The sequence below is a fragment of the Muntiacus reevesi genome, chromosome 5 (assembly GCF_963930625.1).
Source record: "Muntiacus reevesi chromosome 5, mMunRee1.1, whole genome shotgun sequence".
NCBI lineage: Eukaryota > Metazoa > Chordata > Mammalia > Artiodactyla > Cervidae > Muntiacus > Muntiacus reevesi.
The window spans coordinates 111,381,717-111,402,956 of NC_089253.1; the positions used below are offsets into that span (position 1 = coordinate 111,381,717).

Here is a 21,240-nt window from a genome sequence, read left to right on the forward strand (position 1 = left end):
TATGACTGGGGAACATAATTTATATGATTTCTATTCCTTTAGATTTGTTAAACTTGGTTTTATGCCCATGAATAAAGTCTAAACTTGGTGAATGTTTTATGTTCTCTTAAGAAGAATTTATTCTGCTCTTGTGGGTCGAGTATTCTATAAATTTCATATAGGTCAAGTTTGTTGATAGTGTTGTTTAGGTCTTCTATAACCTTAGTATTAATAATTATCTGTCTGCTTATTTTACAATTACTGAGAAAGGAGTCTTAAATTTCCCAACTCTAATTTATTGATTTGTTTGCTTCTCATTTCCGTTCTGTTTGTTTTACTTCATTAATTATGAAGCTCTGTTGTCAGAGGCATGCACATTTAGGATAGTCTTGGAGAATTGACACCTTTCTCATTATCTAATCGCAGTCTTTATTCCTGATAATATTCCTGATTCTGAAGTTTCCTTTGTTTAATATTAATATTACTATTCCAGTGTTGTTTGCTTTGTATTTATAATAAATATCTTTTTCATCCATTTACTTTTAACATATCTGTATCTTTATATTAAAGTATTTTGTAGATAGCATATAATTGATGCTTTTCTTTTTTCCATTCTGACAATTTCTGTCTAATTGATGAGTTTCTACTATTCACATTTAATTGGTTGGATCAGAATCTACCATTTTGCTAGTTATTTTTTATTTGTTCAGCTATTCTTTTCTTCCTTTTCCTTTTTTTCCCCCCTTGGATTAACTGTGGTGCCATTTTATCTCCATTATTGACTTTGTACCTTTTTGAAAAAAAAACTTTTATAATGGTTGCCTTAGTGTTTATAATATACATCTTTACTTGATCAAAGTCTGTCTTTAAATAACACTATATTGCTTCATGTGTAGTATAAGTATTTTAACATGCTTTGAATTTCTCCCCCCATCCATTTTGCTATCATTATTACATATTTTACTTTTACAGAAACACTAGCACAGTACTTTATAATAGTTTTGCTTCACCCATTTGCCATTTAAAGGAATTAAAAATAAGAAAGTGAATGTTTTTATCTTGCATTCCATTTTTAGCATTCTTTATTTCTTTTTTTGAATCCAAGTTTCTGTCTTGTGCCAGATTTCTGGTCATATTCCTTTTGCCTAAACAACTTCTACATGTGTAAGTATGTTGGCAGTGAATTTTCTTGTTTTGTTTGTCTGATAGTGTGTTTATTTCTCATTTATTTCTGCAGGATATTTTTACTGGATATGCAATTCTGGGTTGATTTGTTTTTTTCTGTTTCTTTGAGTATTTTAAAGGTATCACTCCATTTTCTTCTAACTTGTTTGATTTCTGGTGAGAAGTCTGCTATAAATATTTTCTTCCTCTGTGTGTAATGTTCTTTTGGTCTTTTTTTCCCCCTCTCATTGCTTTCAAGATTTTTTGTCTTTATTTAGCAGTTTGTTTTTAGAAGTCTTTAGCAGATGCACCCACTCCAGTGTTCTTGCCTGGAGAACCCCAGGGACGGGGGAGCCTGGTGGGCTGCTGTCTGTGGGGTTGCAGAGTCGGACACGACGGAGCGACTTACCAGCAGCAGATGTACCACGTGTTTGTGTGTATGTTTGTGATCCAAGCATGCATGCTCAGTTACTCAGACATGTCCAACCCTTTGTGACACCGTGGATCGTAACCTGCCTTGTTCCTCTGTCCATGGGATTTTCCAGGCAAGAATACTGGAGTGAGTTGCCATTTCCTCCTCCAGGGTATCTTCCCAACCCAGGGATTGAACCTGTGTCTCCTGCATTGACAGGTGGATTCTTTACCACTGAGCCACCTGGGAAACCTGTATGCTTGTGGTAGAGGAGAGGAAATTATCCTGCTTGATGTTCTCTGAGCTTCTTGGATCTATGGTTTGGTATTGATTTTTTAGTTTTGAAAAATTCTCAGTCATTATTTCTTTAAATATTTAATATGTCTTCTGCCCCATTCCCTCTTTTCTCCTTCTGGTATTACAGAATTATTAATACATTGTAGTAGTCAGCCTCCAAGATGATTCCAGTGATTCCTTGCCTCTTGGTATCTTTTTGTTTTTGTTTCCATGGCTGTGCTGTTCCACTTGCAGGATCTTAGTTACCAATCAGAAATCAAACCCAGGCCCTCTGCAATGGAAGTGCAGAGTCTTAACCACTGGACCACCAGGGGATTCCTGTGCCTCTTAGTATTAATTCCCTTGTGTAGTCCTCTCCTACATTGTACCAGGGTTGGTCGTCAGTGTGACAGATAGCATGCATCAGAAGTGATGGTATGTCACTTCTAAGATTAGTTTATGAAAGACTGGCAGTTCCTTTTTGGGCACACTCTTGTTTCTTTCTCTTGAATCACTTGTTCTGGGGAAGCAAACTCCATGCTCTGAATAGCTCTATGGAGATGCCCACCTGGTGAGAAACTGAAGCCTCAAGCCAAAAGCCAGTGAAGGGCTAAGCCCTACCAATAGCTACATGAATGAGCACCAATTAAATCATGAGGTGACTGTAACACTGGGGACTAGTATGCTTCAACTTTGTGAGATACCCTGAGCCAGAATCATTCAGTCAAGCTGCTCACAGATCCCTCACTTTTAGAAACTGTGTGAGATAATAAATGTTTTTTTCACACTGCTAAGTTTTGGGGATAAACTGTTACACACCCAATAGACAACTAATACATGCCTATATATTTGCCTATTTGATATTGTCCAACAGCTCTTATATATATATTTTTTTTTTAACATTTTCTTCTCTTTTGTTTCAGTTTGGATAATTTCTTTTGACCTGTGTTAATGTTTGGTCTTTCCTCACCTGTGTTGAGTCTACTGAGGAACTTGTTGAAGGCATTTTTAATTTCTGTCTGGTTTTACATGCTATTCACCTTTTCTGTTGGGCTTCCCAGGTGGCGCTAGTGGTAAAGAACCCTCTTGCCAAAGCAGGAGCTGTAAGAGATGTGGGTTGGATCCCTGGGTGGGGAAGATCCCTTGAAGGAGGGCTTGACAACCTGCTCCAGTATTCTTGCCTGGAGAGTCCCATGGACAGAGGAGCTGGTGGGCTACAATGCCTAAGGTGACAAAGAGTCAGACACAACTGAAGAGACTTAGCACACATGCACCTTTTTGATTAGAGCCTTTGACACATTAATCAAAATTCTTTAAAATTTCCTGTCAGGTAGCTTCAACGTCTGTGTCATATCTGAGTCTGGTGCTATTGATTACTTTGTCTCTTGGAAGTATATTGCTCTTTTTCTGGGTTGAATTGATATGCAGATTTTAAGGCTCAACTCTGTGATTTCCTCCCTTCCTCAGTTTCCCCTTAACTGTCTATATGTTTTGACCTGTGCTACCTAACATTGCCTTCTGACATTTCAAGCCACAAAGGCTCTGACTTTCTGTCCTAAAGCATTGATGAGTTGGGGAATGCCCTCAGGCAAAAAGATAGAAAAGTGTGCTCTTAACCTTTGCAGTGTATGTGTCTTTGAGTATAGATTCCCCTCCACCTTCTACCTTCATTTTATTGCTCTTTAGTGCCTTCAAATAGGTTTTGCCTTTTTTATTGTTTTTCATCTAGATTTTCTAATTCTCTCTATGGGAAGTTAGTCTGACCAAGCTACTCTGCCATTAACAGAAGCTGGAAGCCTACTAGTCTCAAGAACAACAGTTTGGTAAACACAGATCTGATGTCATTTCTGCATTGAAGCCCTTAAATCTCTTTCCATTTATTAATGTCGTTGACTTTCTCTGTAGCCACGTAAACTGGTCTTATCCACTATATCTAATCATCCTGGCTTCTTTCAGCATATGGCAAATTCACATCATTTGTCTTCAGTCATCAGTTCAATCACTCAGTTGTGTCCGACTCTTTGTGACCCCATGAACCACAGCATGCCAGGCCTCCCTGTCCATCACCAACTCCTGGAGTCCACCCAAACCCATGTCCATTGAGTGGGTGATGCCTTCCCACCATCTCATCCTCTGTCATCCCCTTCTCCTCCTGCTCTCAATCTTTCCCAGCATCAGGGTCTTTTCAAATGAGTCAACTCTTCACATCAGGTGGCCCAAGTATTGGAGTTTCAGCTTCAACATTAGTCCTTCCAATGAACACCCAGGACTGATCTCCTTTAGGATGGACTGGCTGGATTTCCTTGCAGTCCAAGGGACTCTCAGGAGTCTTCTCCAACACCACAGTTCAAAAGCATCAATTCTTTGGTACTCAGCTTTCTTTACAGTCCATCTCTCACATCTCACATCTCACATAACCACTGAAAAAACCATAGCTTTGACTAGACGGACCTTTGTTGACAAGGTAATGTCTCTGCTTTTTAATATGCTTTCTAGGTTGGTCATGACTTTCCTTCCAAGAAGTAAGCGTCTTTTAATTTCATGACTGCAGTCACCATCTGCAGTGATTTTGGAGCCCAGAAAAATAAAGTCAGCCACTGTTTCCACTGTTTCCCCATCTATTTGCAATGAAGTGATGGGACCAGATCCCATGATCTTAGTTTTCTGAATGTCGAGCTTTAAGCCAACTTTTTCACTCTCCTCTTTCATTTTCATCAAGAGGCTCTTTAGTTCTTCTTCACTTTCTGCCGTAAGGGTGGTGTCATATGCATATCTGAGGTTATTGACATTCCTCCCAGCAATCTTGATTCCAGCTTGTGTTTCCTTCAGCCCAGCGTTTCTCATGATGTACTCTGCATATAAGTTAAATAAGCAGGGTGACAATATACAGCCCTGACTTACTCCTTTTCCTATTTGGAACCAGTCTGTTGTTCCATGTCTAGTTCTAACTGTTGCTTCCTGACCTGCATACAGATTTCTCAAGAGGCAGTTCATTTGCCTTAGGCCCACTCTAAATAAATTTGTAATTGCCTACCCTGTGTAAATCGTTTATTTTATTATGGCTCTTAATGTTGATTTTTCTTGAAATGATCATATTCTTGTGTTCAAATCCACCTCCCACTTACCGGGTGTAACTTTGGATAAGTTACTTAACCTTTTTATACTTCAGTTTCTTATGTGTGAAATGGGGATAAAAATTAGTACCACTCCTACCTAAGAAGTTTGTTGTGAGAATTAAATGGATTGATATATATAAAGTGCTTAGCTTAGTTCCTGATACCAGGAAAACATTCAATATATAACAATAATAATTATTCTCAAAATCTAAGATGATATGACTCTGGTGTATGATAATCTATCTTCTGCATTAAAAAATTATCCTTTGTTAATATATGTACTGAGAATCACCAGCCTCTGATTAGATTCCATGTGATTTTAGTTGCCATGCGATTTGTCATATAAAAAATAAAATATTTTTTCCTCCTAATCCAACCTAGGGATGATAGAAATTTAAGAAACAAAGGCCTAATAAGTGGTGTGAAGTCACTCAGTAAAGAAGAATTGAGTGCAGAGTTTTTAAACTTATCTCTGAACACAGATGTATGTCATCAGCCTTGTATATCTAAACAACAATTGAAAGCAGGTAGTATTCTTACTACAAATAATTAGAAGTATATCTTATTTTGTGTACTAAGAATATTGACAACAGTTGGAATTGATAGTAAATTTTTATTTTGTACATTTTAAGAAACATTGTTTGGAGTATTTGCTGGCACATAAATGGTAGAAATGAATGAATATTATGATGGTGATCCAAGAAAAAAGCATACATTATTACCTTCTATATATACTTGTACAAATTAATTTAAATTTTTGTCTGTACACTCATATACATTTTTATATATTTGTAATCACCCTGTGCATCCTATTTTTTCCTTCACAGAGGATACTTTTTAAATTAATAGTAGCTATAAGAGATATCCATTTGAGGTAGGGAAAATAGTTTATTCTTAAAATTAGTTTCATATTCATAACTTTCTGTTAATACAGTAAAGCAGTAATAGGCTTGAAGGACTCTAGTAGTAATGTTTTTAAATTTAAACTAATATACACATTATTTAAAAGCATATCTCACCATTTCCTTCTGAGGGAAAAATAGTTATTGAAGTCTTTAATAGCATATGCATATATTTCATATATTCATATTTGAATATATGCTACTTATTTGGTGCTTATTTCACCGTTTTGGTAATAAAATTTCCTTTGTCATAATATTCTAAATGGCCTTTAGAGGCAGTTACAGAATATTCTATTTTATAGTTTTTCAAGGGAAATATGCTTTTGATTTGCTCATTGTATTACTGACATTTAAAATTTTTACTTCATATTCATAGAGATTATCCCCTTAATATTTTGAATTTTGCCATAAAGAAATTGCAGTTGTTTGCAGGTGTCAAAATGGTAATTATAATGAAATAATATAAATAAAAATAATCAAAACTAATATTAGAAAGTAAAGATATATAGGTAGTTAAGTCAGAGATTCTAGTCTTTTCAAGACAATTTATTGATGTGAATTATGTTTATGATTTTTGGAAGTAAACACATTTTGAGCCGTGGTTCTTGGTTTTCTATTATAAATATTAATAGATGCAAAGAATTATTTTAATTTTTCATTTTTTTAAATAATGAAAGGTTAAAATATACACATTTCTCTTTTATATTTTGTCCTACATCCTTTCAAAGACAATGGGCTGCTTTTTCTGGGCGCCTGATGTCCTCTGCTAGCGATCAGAAGTTGTTTTGTGGAGTTTGCTCAGCGTTCAAATGTTCTTTTGATGAATTTGTGGGGGAGTAAATGGTCTCCCCGTCCTATTCCTCTGCCATCTTAGCTCCTCCTCCCACATTTCTCAAATTTCTTTTTTTCTTTCAAATTTCTATTTTAGTAAAAACATTTCATTGCCTTTTGTCGAAAAGTTAAAGCATTTACTAATGTAATATGTATTGCATCTAAAAACAGCTATACTAAATATTTCTAAATACTCTTTATCTATTTATTTTTGGCCATGCCACATGGCTTGCAGGAGTTCCCCGACCAGAGATTGAACCAGGGCCAGGGCAAGTGAAAGCCTGGATCCTAACCAGTAGTCCACCATTGAACTCCCCAAAATCTTGTTTTAAAAATATTCATTTGTTCTCTAGATTCAAATGCTAATTATATCCATTAAATGTTTATTATTTATGGCCAAATACTAATTATATATGTAAAATAGTTACTATTAATGTTCTAAGTAAAGCTTGTAACTATTTGTTTTGAAGAAACAACACCTTTGGAGGATAATCATGAGGAAGGATCTACAAACTCTGGACTACCCGTTCTACTTGAAAGCATTGTATCTGATCTCGAAAGATCTCTTGGAACAGCTTTATCTTCAATATTAGAAACAGAAATGAAAATTGCTTTTGGAAACCTTTGGATGGAGGTGATTATTTGAACACGTCATTAAAAATTTATTTTTTATTGCTTAAGATTTATTGCCTTATTTTAAGAAATACTATTTCTATAAAATATATGTTTCATTGTAATAATCGATATCACATGAATTTTTTCTTGAAGTTTTTGAAATAACTTTAAAAACTAACTGATGGATATTTCCTAAAGATTAGGACTATTTTTTTCATTCATTTTTTTCAATGAACAAATATTTATTGGGTGTCTACCATTTGTCAGACACATTTCCTCCATGGAGTTTAAATTTAAAGAAAATGTCTCATTTTTAGTTTATTTGAATCAAAATGTCTAGTATAGGGAGTTATCTTAGCAATATCTACTCAGAAAAGGAAGTGTATATTGTGGCTTATGTGATGTAAGTTTAAGAATCAGAGTATAAATTTGGTATTAGTAGAATATTTTGAATTTTCTTTAGATTCACATCTTTTCTGTAATAAATAAACATCACATTTGGGAATCGTGGCCTTCTTAGTTTAATGTTTGTCTGCTATTCACATTTATCATTAGGAGAAAGTTTATTCCCTATCAATTGTGTCTATCCCAGATATTCAGTGAGATTCTAATATTTGTCAGTGTGGCTTGATTATACTATCAAGTGTTAAACCAAGATGTTGAAGAATGATCAGATTCTAGGAAGGCGGATATAAATTAGATTTCATAATAAAGACTAATAAAGTGATTGCATATGAATGATTGAAGAAAGGATGTACTGACATCTTGTAGTACTTAATGATGAGTTTTCTTTATAAACATGTCTTTTATAGGAGTGTAGCGAGTGTCACTTATAGTTGAAAATTCTTTTCTGTATAGATTTTTTTCTCTAGTTTTAGGAAATTATATTGATTTTGTTGTAGAAATGACCATGTGGAAAGGTAGATGACAACTTTTGCTGACTAGAACTAGTTTTTCTGATTAAAACTATTCTTTCTTTTGACACATATAGTTTCTGAAACTGTAAGTATTACTACTAATGTGAATTTTATAAAAGCAATTTTCGGTGGAATAGGCATTTTAAGATTGTGACTGGCTTTTAATAAAACATCTTTTAGTTTAAGAAGAATTCAATAATGTTTTGCCTAGAAATCTATGTAGGAATTCCTAAATAGGTACTTTTAAATAACAGAATAATAAATACATCAATAATGCTATTTTTCTCTAGATGCTGTACTTGAAACCACCATGGACTCTAATACATTTATTACAGTGTTTTAGAAAACATTGGTTGGCTGTATTTGGATTAGTTATGGAAAAGAACTTGCTCTTAACCATTGAGAGTCTATATGAAAATCTCCGTAAAGGTATAAATCTTTCATTTTGCCTTTGAAGTGTTGTATTAAAGTCAGAATAATAGCTATATCCCATGTGTAGATGAATTAATAAAAATTTTTTCAATTATTTCTCAACCATTTACACTTTTAATTTCTTAAGGAAATTTATGGCAGCTAGATGAATGGATGGAGTTCATAGAGATTGTGACTGTTCATTGTATCATTTTTGATGTTCAAATAATTTATCAAAATTTCTACTTAAAATACATGGTTAAGGAATAGGAATCCTTTGGCTTTGGTGCATAATGAATTTTAGAACCACAAGAGACTAGAATCAACCACTTAGTTGGTAGCTCTTAAACTGTATCACACAGAACCTTCTTGAAGTGCTTCTGGAGTTGCCAGAGATTAGGGGTGGAAAGGTTAATGGGGAGCCTGATAATAGTGGGCCTTTGACCTTCAATCCCAACTTTAGCCATTCAATTTTCTTTTATTTATTTATGTAGAGAGATTCCATGTGTGATTAAAAAAGAAAAAGTTTTTCTGCTAAGAAGCAAAAGATGTGAAAAGCACTGATCTAATAGTGGGCTACAGTTTCAGTTCAGCTCAGTCACTCAGTTGTGTCCGACTCTTTGCGACCCCATGGACTGCAGCATGCCAGGCCTCCCTGTCCGTCACCAACTCCCAGAGTTCACCCAAACCCATGACCGTTGAGACGGTGATGCCATCCAACTATCTCATCCTCTGTCGTCCCGTTCTCCACCTGCCCTCAATCTTTCCCAGCGTCAGGGTCTTTTCAAATGAGTCAGCTCTTTGCATCAGGTGGCCAAAGTATTGGAGTTTCAGCTTCAACATCAGTCCTTCCAATGAACACCCAGGACTGATCTCCTTTAGGATGGACTGGTTGGATCTCCTTGCAGTCCAAGGGACTCTCAAGAGTCTTCTCCAACACCACAGTTCGAAAGCAGCAATTCTTTGACACTCAGCTTTCTTTACAATGCAACTCTCACATCCATACATGGCCACTGGAAAAACCATAGCCTTGACTAGATGGACCTTTGTTGGCAAAGTAATGTCTCTGCTTTTTAATGTGCTATCTAGGTTGGTCATAACTTTCCTTCCAAGGAGTAAGCGTCTTTTAATTTCATGGCTGCAATCACCATCTGCAGTGATTTTGAAGCCTAAAAAAATAAAGTCAGCCACTGTTGCTACTGTTTCCCCATCTGTTTGCCATGAAGTGATGGGACCAGATGCCATCATCTTAGTTTTATGAATGTTGAGCTTTAAGCCAACTTTTCCCACTCCCCTCTTTCACTTTCATCAAGAGGCTCTTTAGTTCTTCACTTTCTGCCATAAGGGTGGTGTCATATGCATATCTGAGGTTATTGCTATTTCTCCCGGCAATCTTGATTCCAGCTTGTGCTTCCTCCAGCCCAGCGTTTCTCATGATGTACTCTGCATATAAGTTAAGTAAGCAGGGTGAAAATATACAGCCTTGATGTACTCCTTCCCGATTTGGAACCAGTTTGTTGTTCCATGTCCAGTTCTAACTGTTGCTTTCTGACCTGCATACAGACTTCTCAAGAGGCAGGTCAGGTGGTCTGGTATTCCCATCTCTTGAAGAATTTTTCACAGTTTATTGTGATCCACACAGTCAAAGGCTTTGGCATAGTCAATAAAGCAGAAGTAGATGTTTTTCTGGAACTCTCTGGCTTTTTCAATGATGCAGCAGATGTTGGCAATTTGATCTCTGTTTCTTCTGCCTTTTCTAAAACCAGCTTAAACATCTGGAAGTTCACAGTTCACGTATTGCTGAAGCCTGGCTTGGAGAATTTTGAGCATTACTTTGCTTGCATGTTTATGGGCTACACTTTATTGGATCTCAAAAGAGTCAGACATAACTTAGCAACTAAATAAATATTATTAAAATCTGTGTTTTATCATTAAGGAAACTAGCTTTGAGAGAGTAAGTGATTTGTCCAGAGTGAACAGCTCCATTTCTTTTGCTGTACCTTTGAAAATGGAAGTATAAACCATTATTACCATGTTCAGTTAGTTCTTGACTTTTCTCAAACTCCTCATGAAGTGATTTATGTTATGTATTAGTTATATCCTGTCTACTTTTTAAAAATAACAGTATATATGGGCCTTTAAATGACCACCTCAGCATAAGAGAGTTTAAGTTAGGCTTAAAGGTACAAGAGCCAGGTAGTGAAGAAGAATAAAAGACATAGTTTTACTATAAAACATGTGCAAACAATTATTGCAGCACTTGAACACAGATTTTAGCACTAAGCTTCCTAGCAGCTAAGATAAAACAAAAGCATTCTATGATGGATATACCACTTCTCTTTTCCCCTGAAGTGTAAACTCTGAAAATGTTTTACATCTTTATAAATTTCCCCAGGAAACTTAAAGTTCGTAATCAATACTTTATGACATATATGTAGTAGATGTTGCATGAATATTTGTTTTTTAAAGGTACTGATTTTAAAAATAAAGATACACATTCCAGGCATTGACCTTTAACTAGAAAATATTTATTAGGGGTATTATTATTAAGGAATGACATATTAGACATGTCTTCAAAGCATTTTAAAAGATATAGAAACAGTGTTCAAAACTTTTACTAGGGACATAATTTTGTTGCTTTTGTCAAAAGAAGTCCATAAACCATGTGTGATCTTAAATAAGACTTGGTTTCAAAAATGGGACATCTAGTTGCCATCTTCCATTTGTCTGTTTTCCAGGGCTGGGCATTTTTTTTGTTCTTATATGGAACTTAGAGGTAGTAGTCAGTAGTTCTATTTTTCTCTAATAACAAGAGAAGTGAAGCGAGATGACCATTCCTTTCATTAAAAACTCATTTGGAGAACACTCTCCAACATGAATCACAGCAGGATCCTCTATGACCCACCTCCCAGAATATTGGAAATAAAAGCAAAAATAAACAAATGGGACCTAATGAAACTTAAAAGCTTTTGCACAACAAAGGAAACTATAAGCAAGGTGAAAAGACAGCCCTCAGATTGGGAGAAAATAATAGCAAACGAAGCAACAGACAAAGGATTAATCTCAAAGATATACAAGCAACTCCTGAAGCTCAATTCCAGAAAAATAAATGACCCAATCAAAAAATGGGCCAAAGAACTAAACAGACATTTCTCCAAAGAAGACATACAGATGGCTAACAAACACATGAAAAGATGCTCAACGTCACTCATTATCAGAGAAATGCAAATCAAAACCACAATGAGGTACCATTACATGCCTGTCAGGATGGCTGCTATCCAAAAGTCTACAAGCAATAAATGCTGGAGAGGGTGTGGAGAAAAGGGAACCCTCTTACACTGTTGGTGGGAATGCAAACTAGTACAGCCACTATGGAAAACAGTGTGGAGATTCCTTAAAAAACTGGAAGTAGAACTGCCATGTGACCCAGCAATCCCACTTCTGGGCATACACACCGAGGAAACCAGATCTGAAAGAGACGTGCACCCCAGTGTTCATCGCAGCACTATTTATAATAGCCAGGACATGGAAGCAACCTAGATGCCCATCAGCAGACGAATGGATAAGGAAGCTGTGGTACATATACACCATGGAATATTACTCAGCCGTTAAAAAGAATTCATTTGAATCAGTTCTAATGAGATGGATGAAACTGGAGCCCATTATACAGAGTGAAGTAAGCCAGAAAGATAAAGACCAATACAGTATACTAATGCATCTATATGGAATTTAGAAAGATGGTAACGATAACCCTATATGCAAGACAGAAAAAGAGACACAGATGTACAGAACAGACTTTTGGACTCTGTGGGAGAAGGTGAGGGTGGGATGTTTCGAGAGAACAGCATGTATATTATCTATGGTGAAACAGATCACCAGCCCAGGTGGGATGCATGAGACAACAAGTGCTCGGGCCTGGTGCACTGGGAGGACCCAGAGGAATTGGGTGGAGAGGGAGGTGGGAGGGGGATCGGGATGGGGAATACATGTAACTCCATGGCTGATTCATGTCAATGTATGACAAAAACCACTGCAATGTTGTGAAGTAATTAGCCTCCAACTAATAAAAATAAATGAAAAAAAAAAACTCATTTGGAGGATTATTGTGTAATCATAATTTATTGGTCTTTGATCTAGAAGAATCTGATGCCTAATGTTTACTGACTTGTGAATGATATGTAATAGAATTATAAAAATGCCTTCTGCTCTAAAATAATTTTGAATTAGAAAAAATTACAGATAGTTTTGTTTATAATCTTTTAATAGTATCCGCAGCTGTTGAATTATACGTGTGTTTAACTTACTGTTCCAAGCATGTCACTTTAGATCAATTCATAGAAAATTATGTAAAAAATGGGTAGTAGCTTTTTCTGCCTTCATTTTCGATATTTTCGCCTAAATAATTATTGACCTTATATAAACATTAAATTATTTCAGTCTTGTAGATTTTTTTATGCTTTGTCTAAGTACTGAATTGATAATTGACATTATACTTTTGCCTTAATCTTTAGTAAAGAATTCTTTTAAGATGAAATAAAATGATTAATTCAAGGATTTCAGCCCTGTCAAATATATACTACCCTGGAGAAGCACCATTAAAAGAAGTTGTGCCCAACTGCCTCCTCTGAGGAGATTTACCTCCTTTCTGTCCTCTGTAGCATCTCTTATATCTAATTTTCCCACAGGAATTTGAACTAGTCTTTGATTTTAAAAACAACTGAAAGTGTTTTGTAAAGAGATGCACTGTTTGCTTGATAAAAGGGTAGCCAGAATCTTGGCCGTAACCATCACATTAGATCAGAATTTCAGAATATTGAGTAATTAATTATGAAAATCCACTTTTTATTTTCATTTAAACTTTCAGGATTTCACAAGCAAATATTTGTTATGTAAGTTATACAGAAAAACTATTTTTTTAATTCATAGTGCCAGTGTTTCAGAATAAAATAGAATTTCTGAAGCTGTGAACCTAAAAGAAAACAAAGCAAACACATTGCACTGTGGTTATTTTAAATGCCTTTGAAAACTGTTATGCAGTATTCTATCTTAATAATAGAGATAATTTTTTCTGTTCTGAATTTTGGTAACGTTAGAAAGTTGTTTAACTTCATTGTTTGTAACTTTGAATCTTTGAATTATTGTCAGCACTTCTCCTAATTGGTTTGAGAATGTAATGTAAGCAAGTTTAGTTCCTTGAGACAAAAATGTTAAATCTTTAAATTATTACCTGTAGATTAACTCACTTTGCTAATTTAAGGGGGGAAAATTCTATTAGCTTCTTTTGCCCATAGCTCACTGTTAACCCAAGTAGTTTATTTTTCACTGAAATTGGATTGTGTCCAGAGAGAACACATTTTCAATAAATCTGGTATTATATTTCATGTGATGGAATTTGAAGATAAGTCACTACATGATTACTGAGTTAATTTGAAAGGTACTGCATATAATTTAAGTACTTACCACCAAAATGTGGACACTGTGATGTCTCAAGAGTAATCTGTATACAAACAACCTCAGTTTTGAAAATCTGTAGTTTAACTCAGATTTGTTTGGTAATTATCTCTTCTGAAGAGTATAACATTCTTTCATTTTGCTTTTAATTTTTAAAAATTGAAGTATAATTGGAGTGTAGTTGATTTACAATGTCGTGTTAGTTTCTGGTATACAGCATAATGATTCAGATACGTATATATGCATATTCTTTACATTGTGGTTTATTGAAGGGTATTGAATATAGTTCCCTATGCTATACAGTGAGGTGAAGTGAAGTCACTCAATTGTGTCCGACTCTTTGCGACCCCATGGACTGTAGCCTGCCAAGATCCTCAGTCCATGGGATTTTCCAGGCAGGAGTTCTGGGGTGGGTTGCCATTTCCTGCTATACAGTAGGACCTTGTTATCTGTCTATTTTGTGTATAGTAACTTGTGCATTTCACTTTTACTTCGAAGTTGACCTTTTTGAGGGAAATTTTGGAATCTGAATATAGTCTCAGTATCCACAGGGAATTGGTTCCAGGACCCCTGAGGATAGCAGAATTCTCCATGCTCAAGTCACTTGTATAAAATGTCTTAGTATTTGTATATAACTTACGCATATCCCCCTATATACTTTGAATCATCTCTAGATTACTTGTGATACCTAATACAATGTAAATGCTGTGTAAATAGGTGCCAGTCACAGCAAATTCATGTTTTGCTTTTTGGAACATTATAGAACATTTTACCCCCCAAATACTTTTGATCTATAGTTGATAGAAGCTGTACATGTGAAAACTTACGGATATGGAAGGCCAGCTTCACAGAATGCCAGAATCAACTCCAAGAACTTTGTCTAAAACTAAGTCTCATTATGGCTTTTTACACCAGAGAGGTAAATTAGGAGCCTGTAGATGTAAATGTATACTTTCCTTAAATTTCTTAATTATTATTAGATTGATTTTCCGAAGCATTTTTGTGTTGTATACTCACTCTTACATATTTTTTCCTTCTTAATTTTCTGTTACCAGCTAATAAAGCAGTGGATTTTACAACAATGAAACTCCTGCTTCAGGATTCTAAAAGTTTGCTACATGCTTTTAGTACAAGGTCAAATTATGATGGTATTCTTCCACAGGCCTTTGCTCAAGTGAACAAACTACTTCAAGCATTTACAGAGGTAAGATACCTTTAGAATGCATTTAGAGTAATCACATATGTTATAAGAATGTATTTATCAGACAACAGTAGGTAGGAAATTTAACATACTCTAACATGCTAAAAGCATTAAGTAAATATTAAGTGAATTGAATGGAGACTGAACAATCCTTATTACAAGTTATAAAACACTCCCATACTCCTATGGAAGCAGTGTCACAGCAGTTGTTGGAATTTCATATTGTTTCATTTATGAATAGAAGAGAACTATACATTGTTGCTTGACTACTCATTTTTCAGTGCTCCTGACCAGTGGATCACAGCATGCATTAAAATACTTCAGAAATTTTTTTAATCATGCAGATGCCATGCCCCTTACTGAGTAAAATTTCTGTCAGTAGTGCCCAGAAGTATTTTTGTTCTTGGTTCATGTTTTATTTTGAAATAATTTCAAACTTACAAAAAAATTACAAGAATAACATAAAGAATTCTCATATGTGTCCTTTATCCCCATTTCCCAATGTTAACCTTTTATCACATTTGCTTTTATTATTTTCTGTCTTCTACCTACCAGTCTACTTATCTATCCAGAATTTTTTTTCTGAATTATTTAAGAGTATTTTGCAGATATTATCCCCTTTTACCCCTAAATATTTCCATATATATATATATATTTCCTAATGAATAAAGGTATCTTATATAACTAGTATAATTAATCAGGAAATTAATATTGACATAATCCAATTATCTAACCTACAGACCGTATTCAAACTTACCAGTTGACCTACCAGTTTTTTAACAGGTCTCCTCATGTGATTCTTATGCAATCTGCCTAGCACTGATAACTTTTTGCCCCTTTAAAATAACTATGTGAATTTTGTCCCTAGTAATACTATATTTCTAGAGTCTTCTGATTTCAAATCTAGAAAATTCAGGTCATTTTATATGCCTGAAACAGTTCAAAAAACTCAGCATCACAATTACATCATTAGATATCAATGATACTTTCATCTAATGTATATATATGTGTGTGTATGTGTGTGTTGTATCTTTTTTTCCTTTGAGTTATTGAATTGGCCAGGTTTTCCTCTGTGCTTCTTTTTCTGGTAACATAGGCCCTGGTACCTATGAAGTAATGAAAGGATTAGATGATACTAAACTTAGTCATAATCACTGAGGAAAGAATTTAATTTGCTTAAGACTAAAAGAAGCATCTTTTTGATAAACTAAGAGGAAATATATGTTATTTCTTGAGGAAAGGATTGATTTAAGGGGTGAATAATTTTTTGGTTTAAGATGATCAAAACATTGGTACTTATTCTTTTAAATGACAAGTGTGTCTTTTAGAATCTTCAGTAGGGAAGAATAGACCTGGGAATTTAGGAGTTGCAGCTTGAGTATTATAATTGAATTGTGTAGGGAAGAGCACATTATCCTTTCCCTCACAAAACTGATCCCTAAAACCCCATCTTTAGTGAAACAACCATGGTGAACAAAATGGAAAGTTTAGGATACTTACAATCTTAGCAGCCTTTGAATTAAAATTATTGAGAATTAAAAAATTAGGAATGACTGAGATAAAAATGATATCAAGATTCTTTTATCAGTTGGAAACCTAGCCATGGGAGTTTTCTTCCATGAAAAGTTTGATATTAAAATCTAGTGTTGTTTGTCGCATAATTGTATGCCTGTTATATATAGCCCACTTGTAAACATATTGGCTTGTTATTTAGTAAGTTATTTATTCTTGGATCCTGATTTTCTAGTTGTCACATTAGCAAGAGATTCAAGAAGACAAGGGACAAAAAATCTAGTATTCTCTTTAGTGCTTTTCCCTCAACATTAAGCATTAGTCTGATTGTTTGAAACAACTTGTGTTATTTCCACAATTAGAGCTTTCAAGTATTGCTTTATTTTCGTGTTTGAAGCAATTCATTGTCTAAGTGAGCCAAGAACATTGTGATTTAGCTTGGGCTTTTAAAATGCACTTTCAATATTTTGTAGAGTGCATCTGATTTATGACCTGAATACTTAGGTATGTGTCACTAACTTGAACAGCGAAAAGAAAGAGATTACCTCCAGGAATAGAATATCTAAGTATAGTAACTGTAAAAAAAAAAAAAAAAAAATCCCCCTTATCTTAATTTACTAAGTGTAGAAAATCAGGAAAAGAGGAACAGTTATTATTCATTTGATTCTGAGAAATGAAAATGGAAAGTTAAGTAATGTCATTTTCCAGATTTTTATATAAACAGGGTAGAGGAAAGGATATATATTTTTTCTCTTATGAAACTTTTAACATCATAAAAAAAAGACTTGACCTTCAAGAATGATAGAATATTTAAAATAAGTGTTTTTAATAAACTTTAGACTTATGTGCCTCAGACTTCCCATCCTGACTAGTTGTGTTTTTAATTTCTGTTTATTTAACCTCTCAGAGCCTTAAGCCCTTCTTTTATAAGAAAGAGTATAATAATCTCTGCCTTAGAACTGTCATGAGAATTAAATTAATATTTGTAGAGTCTAGTACATAGTAAGTGCTAGGTAAGTGTTTGATAAAGCAGCCTATTTGTATGTTGCATACACTTCTGTTTGAGAGCTGAGAAAAAGCATTATGTGATGATTAAACACATTTATCTCAAAACAAAATTCATACATTCATGTGTATTTATTAAGTTCATAATTAATGTAAACAGGCTGTTTTCTTCCTTCCTGAAAAGAAATAAAAGGGTAATATTTACCTTTATGAGTTGGAGAGAGAGTATAACCACATTCATAGACTACTAAAGGTCAGATTCTATTCATGCCTCTTACCAGCTGTGTAACCCTGCATAACTTATTTATCCTTTCTTTGCCTCAATAAAATGTAGATAATCATAGTATCTCCTTCATAGAGTAATTGTGAGGATTAAATGAGCTAAATAGATACAAAATTCTTAGGAAATTCCTATACATAAGAAATGCTCAGTAACTATCAACTGTTGTTACAGTTTTGGAAATTTCCTTTTTTTTAGATTTGATAAGCATGAAGCTAATGTTTGAAATCATACTTTTATCAACAAAGGAAACCTAGAGAAATGGAGTAATTTTATTTAAGTTCACAAAGATGTTATAGAGGAGCCAAGTCAACAAACTCAATAAACTCATAGTTAAAAACTTTTTTCCATTCTATCAAATGCATTTTTCACCTAAGTTAATATTTTCCCCCAGGGTGATTTTTTTTAAGAAAATATCACTTGAATCAATGGTATTGCTTTTTCACACTGTTTAGAAATATGCTCAGATCTGTTCTTAAATACTTTTAATTGGTCGTGCTATTTACTGCACCATCTCCTTCCATCAACTACCAAACTTCTCAAAAGAGCAGTATATAACCATTGTTCCCATTTCTTTGCTCACTTATTTCTTAATCCCTTACAAGTAGAATTCTACTTCTATACTCTGTAATAAATAAACTGGAAATACTGTTTCATATAAATGGAAAAGAAAAAAAATTAACTCTGATTCTATTCTGGTAATATTCTGTACATAATCAAGGACAAAGAATAAATAACACTTCCAAGAAAGGCAGAACATTTGTAATCTACAATTGGCATTCTTTCTTTCTCACTTACTAGTGAAGGACTAGCTGCATATTATGTAATTCTTATTTTCCCAGGTCAAGGCAAAACTTAAGCAAAATTCTTCACAAAATACACCGGGTAAAAACCAGGAAGATAATTCTCTGATGAAATCTGATAACCAAGAAATCACCATTTTATCCGGTTCTTATCCTCCCCAAACCAGCAGGCATCAAGAAATCTGGTCTATCCTAGAGAATGTTTGGATTACACTGTATCAAAACAGGTACTAAATTAAGAATTTTCGAGTTTCAGGCTTTTCCATTATTGCTGCTGCTGCTGCTAAGTCACTTCAGTTGTGTCCAACTCTATGTGACCCCATAGACGTCAGCCCACCAGGCTCCCCCATCTCTGAGATTCTCCAGGCAAGAACACTGGAGTGGGTTGCCATTTCCTTCTCCAATGCATGAAAGTGAAAAGTGAAAGTGAAGTCACTTAGTCATGTCCGACTTTTAGCGACCCCATGGACTGCAGCCTACCAGGCTCCTCCATCCACGGGATTTTCCAGGCAGGAGTACTGGAGTGGGGTGCCATTGCCTTCTCCGTCCAATATTGCTAGTGTTCATTAAATAGTGTTTGGGTTGTGAATTTTTTTTTTTTTTTTACTACAAAGTGTCTTAGTTTTTTAAAAATTTTGTTTGTTTGGTTATTCACTTTTGTGCTGGGTCTTTGTTGCTATTCAGGCTTTTCTGTAGTTGCGACGAGCAGGGCTTACTCTAGTTGTGATGAACAGGCTTCTCATTGCTTCTTTTTTTGCAGAACACAGGATGTAGGGTGCATGGGCTTCCCTAGTGTGACTTCTAGGCTCTGGAGCACAGGCTCAGTAGTTGTTGTACATGGGCTTAGTTGCTCTGCATGTGGGATTCTCCTGGATCAAGGATGGAACCTGTGTCTCCTGCATTGGGAAGTGGGTTCCTTACTACTGAGTCACCAGGGAAGCCCTGGTTTGTGACTTTAACAATATAGTTTGTACTAGATTATCTTATGAGGGCCTTTTGTCAGATTACTTTAGAGGTAGTGCTGCTTAAAAAGGGGCTCGATTATCTGGATAGGGTAAAAAATATATGTGGTTAGGTTCTCGTGTTAGAAATTCTAATTCAGTAGCACAGGGCTTCCTTGGTGGCTCAGCTGGTAAAGAATCCACCTGCGGTGTGTGAGACCTGGGTTCAGTCCCTGGGTTGGAAAGATCCCCTGGAGAAGGGAACAGTTACCCACTCCAGTATTCTGGCCTGGAGAATTCCATGGACAGAGGAGCCTGGCAGGCTATAGTCCATGGGTCACAAAGAGTCAGACAAGACTAAGCAACTTTCACTTCACTTCAGTACTGAAGCTGAACTAGTGCTTCTGTCTAGGTGATTCAGATGTGAAACTGATGAGAATCATTGCTAAATATGTTAGATCGTTTGCCAACATGTCAAAACCAATGAATAGTCACCAGGAGTGGCTAAAGAAATTAGCAGGATCCAAAGGCTTCTGAGAAATAAGATGCAAAATAATGCAAAGAAAACATTGGTCTGGATTAGAAAAAATTCATGTAAAAATTTTTTTAAAGATAAATACTTAAGTGGATTAATACTTCTGTTACTTTCATACACATAAGTGTTCTGGTCTTAGTAAAATGAAAAGATAGAGACCATTTGTGAGTAGGTCTTTAAATGGGTTGCTGGAGTAACTTAAAAAATAATCGAAAACAATTGATTTAAAGTAGGCCAACACTCCCTTCCATAATTTTCCTCAAGCCCATAGTCTTTATATAACTAATATGTCGGTCATACTGTATGCCTTGTAATGTGATTTCGGGTTGAGAGCCTGTTTTGTTATTTTGGATTAAGAGCCTCTCTCCATTCTAGTTGTTTACAAGAGCAGTAAAGTGATCTTAGCATTCCATTTAAATATCTATTCTCATTCAATTATAGATTTAGGACTGATTTTTAGTCCTTGACTATAATTTAAAATTTTTTGAGACAAATTATAGTCTTTTATACTAAAGAAATAACTATATCTGACATGTGAGGTTAAAAAAAAGCAATATTTAAAATTTTGTAATCTCATATAAAGCAAAGATTTTGTTTGTCCAGTCTTAATGTATTTTTAATGTTGTGGCTTATATATTCTTGTTAGCAGAATGTTGTATATACAGAACAGAGATAATCACTTTGAAACCTAAATAGTTTAATACAATATTTCAGTTCAGTTCAGTTGCATCGTTCAGTCATGTCTGACTCTGCGACCCCATGGACTATAGTACAAGAGGCTTCCCTGTCCATCACCAACTCCCAAAGCCTGCTCAGACTCATGTCTATCGGGTCGGTGATGCCATCCAACCATCTCATCTGTGTCGTCCCCTTCTCCTCCTGCCTTCGA

At 35.0% G+C, this 21,240-nt stretch overlaps 1 protein-coding gene across 5 annotated transcripts in view; it reads left to right on the forward strand.

Moving 5' to 3' along the window:
- The window catches only part of SWT1 (SWT1 RNA endoribonuclease homolog), a 104,654-nt gene that overhangs the window by 35,151 nt on the left and 48,263 nt on the right, over positions 1 to 21,240 (forward strand). For all 5 annotated transcript variants that reach the window (XM_065936197.1, XM_065936199.1, XM_065936200.1 and 2 more), the window contains 5 exons: positions 5,329 to 5,474; positions 7,151 to 7,314; positions 8,503 to 8,641; positions 15,130 to 15,278; positions 18,915 to 19,102. In XM_065936197.1, coding sequence (XP_065792269.1) covers positions 5,329 to 5,474; positions 7,151 to 7,314; positions 8,503 to 8,641; positions 15,130 to 15,278; positions 18,915 to 19,102 — 786 coding nt within the window. The remainder of the gene's footprint in view (positions 1 to 5,328; positions 5,475 to 7,150; positions 7,315 to 8,502; positions 8,642 to 15,129; positions 15,279 to 18,914; positions 19,103 to 21,240) is intronic.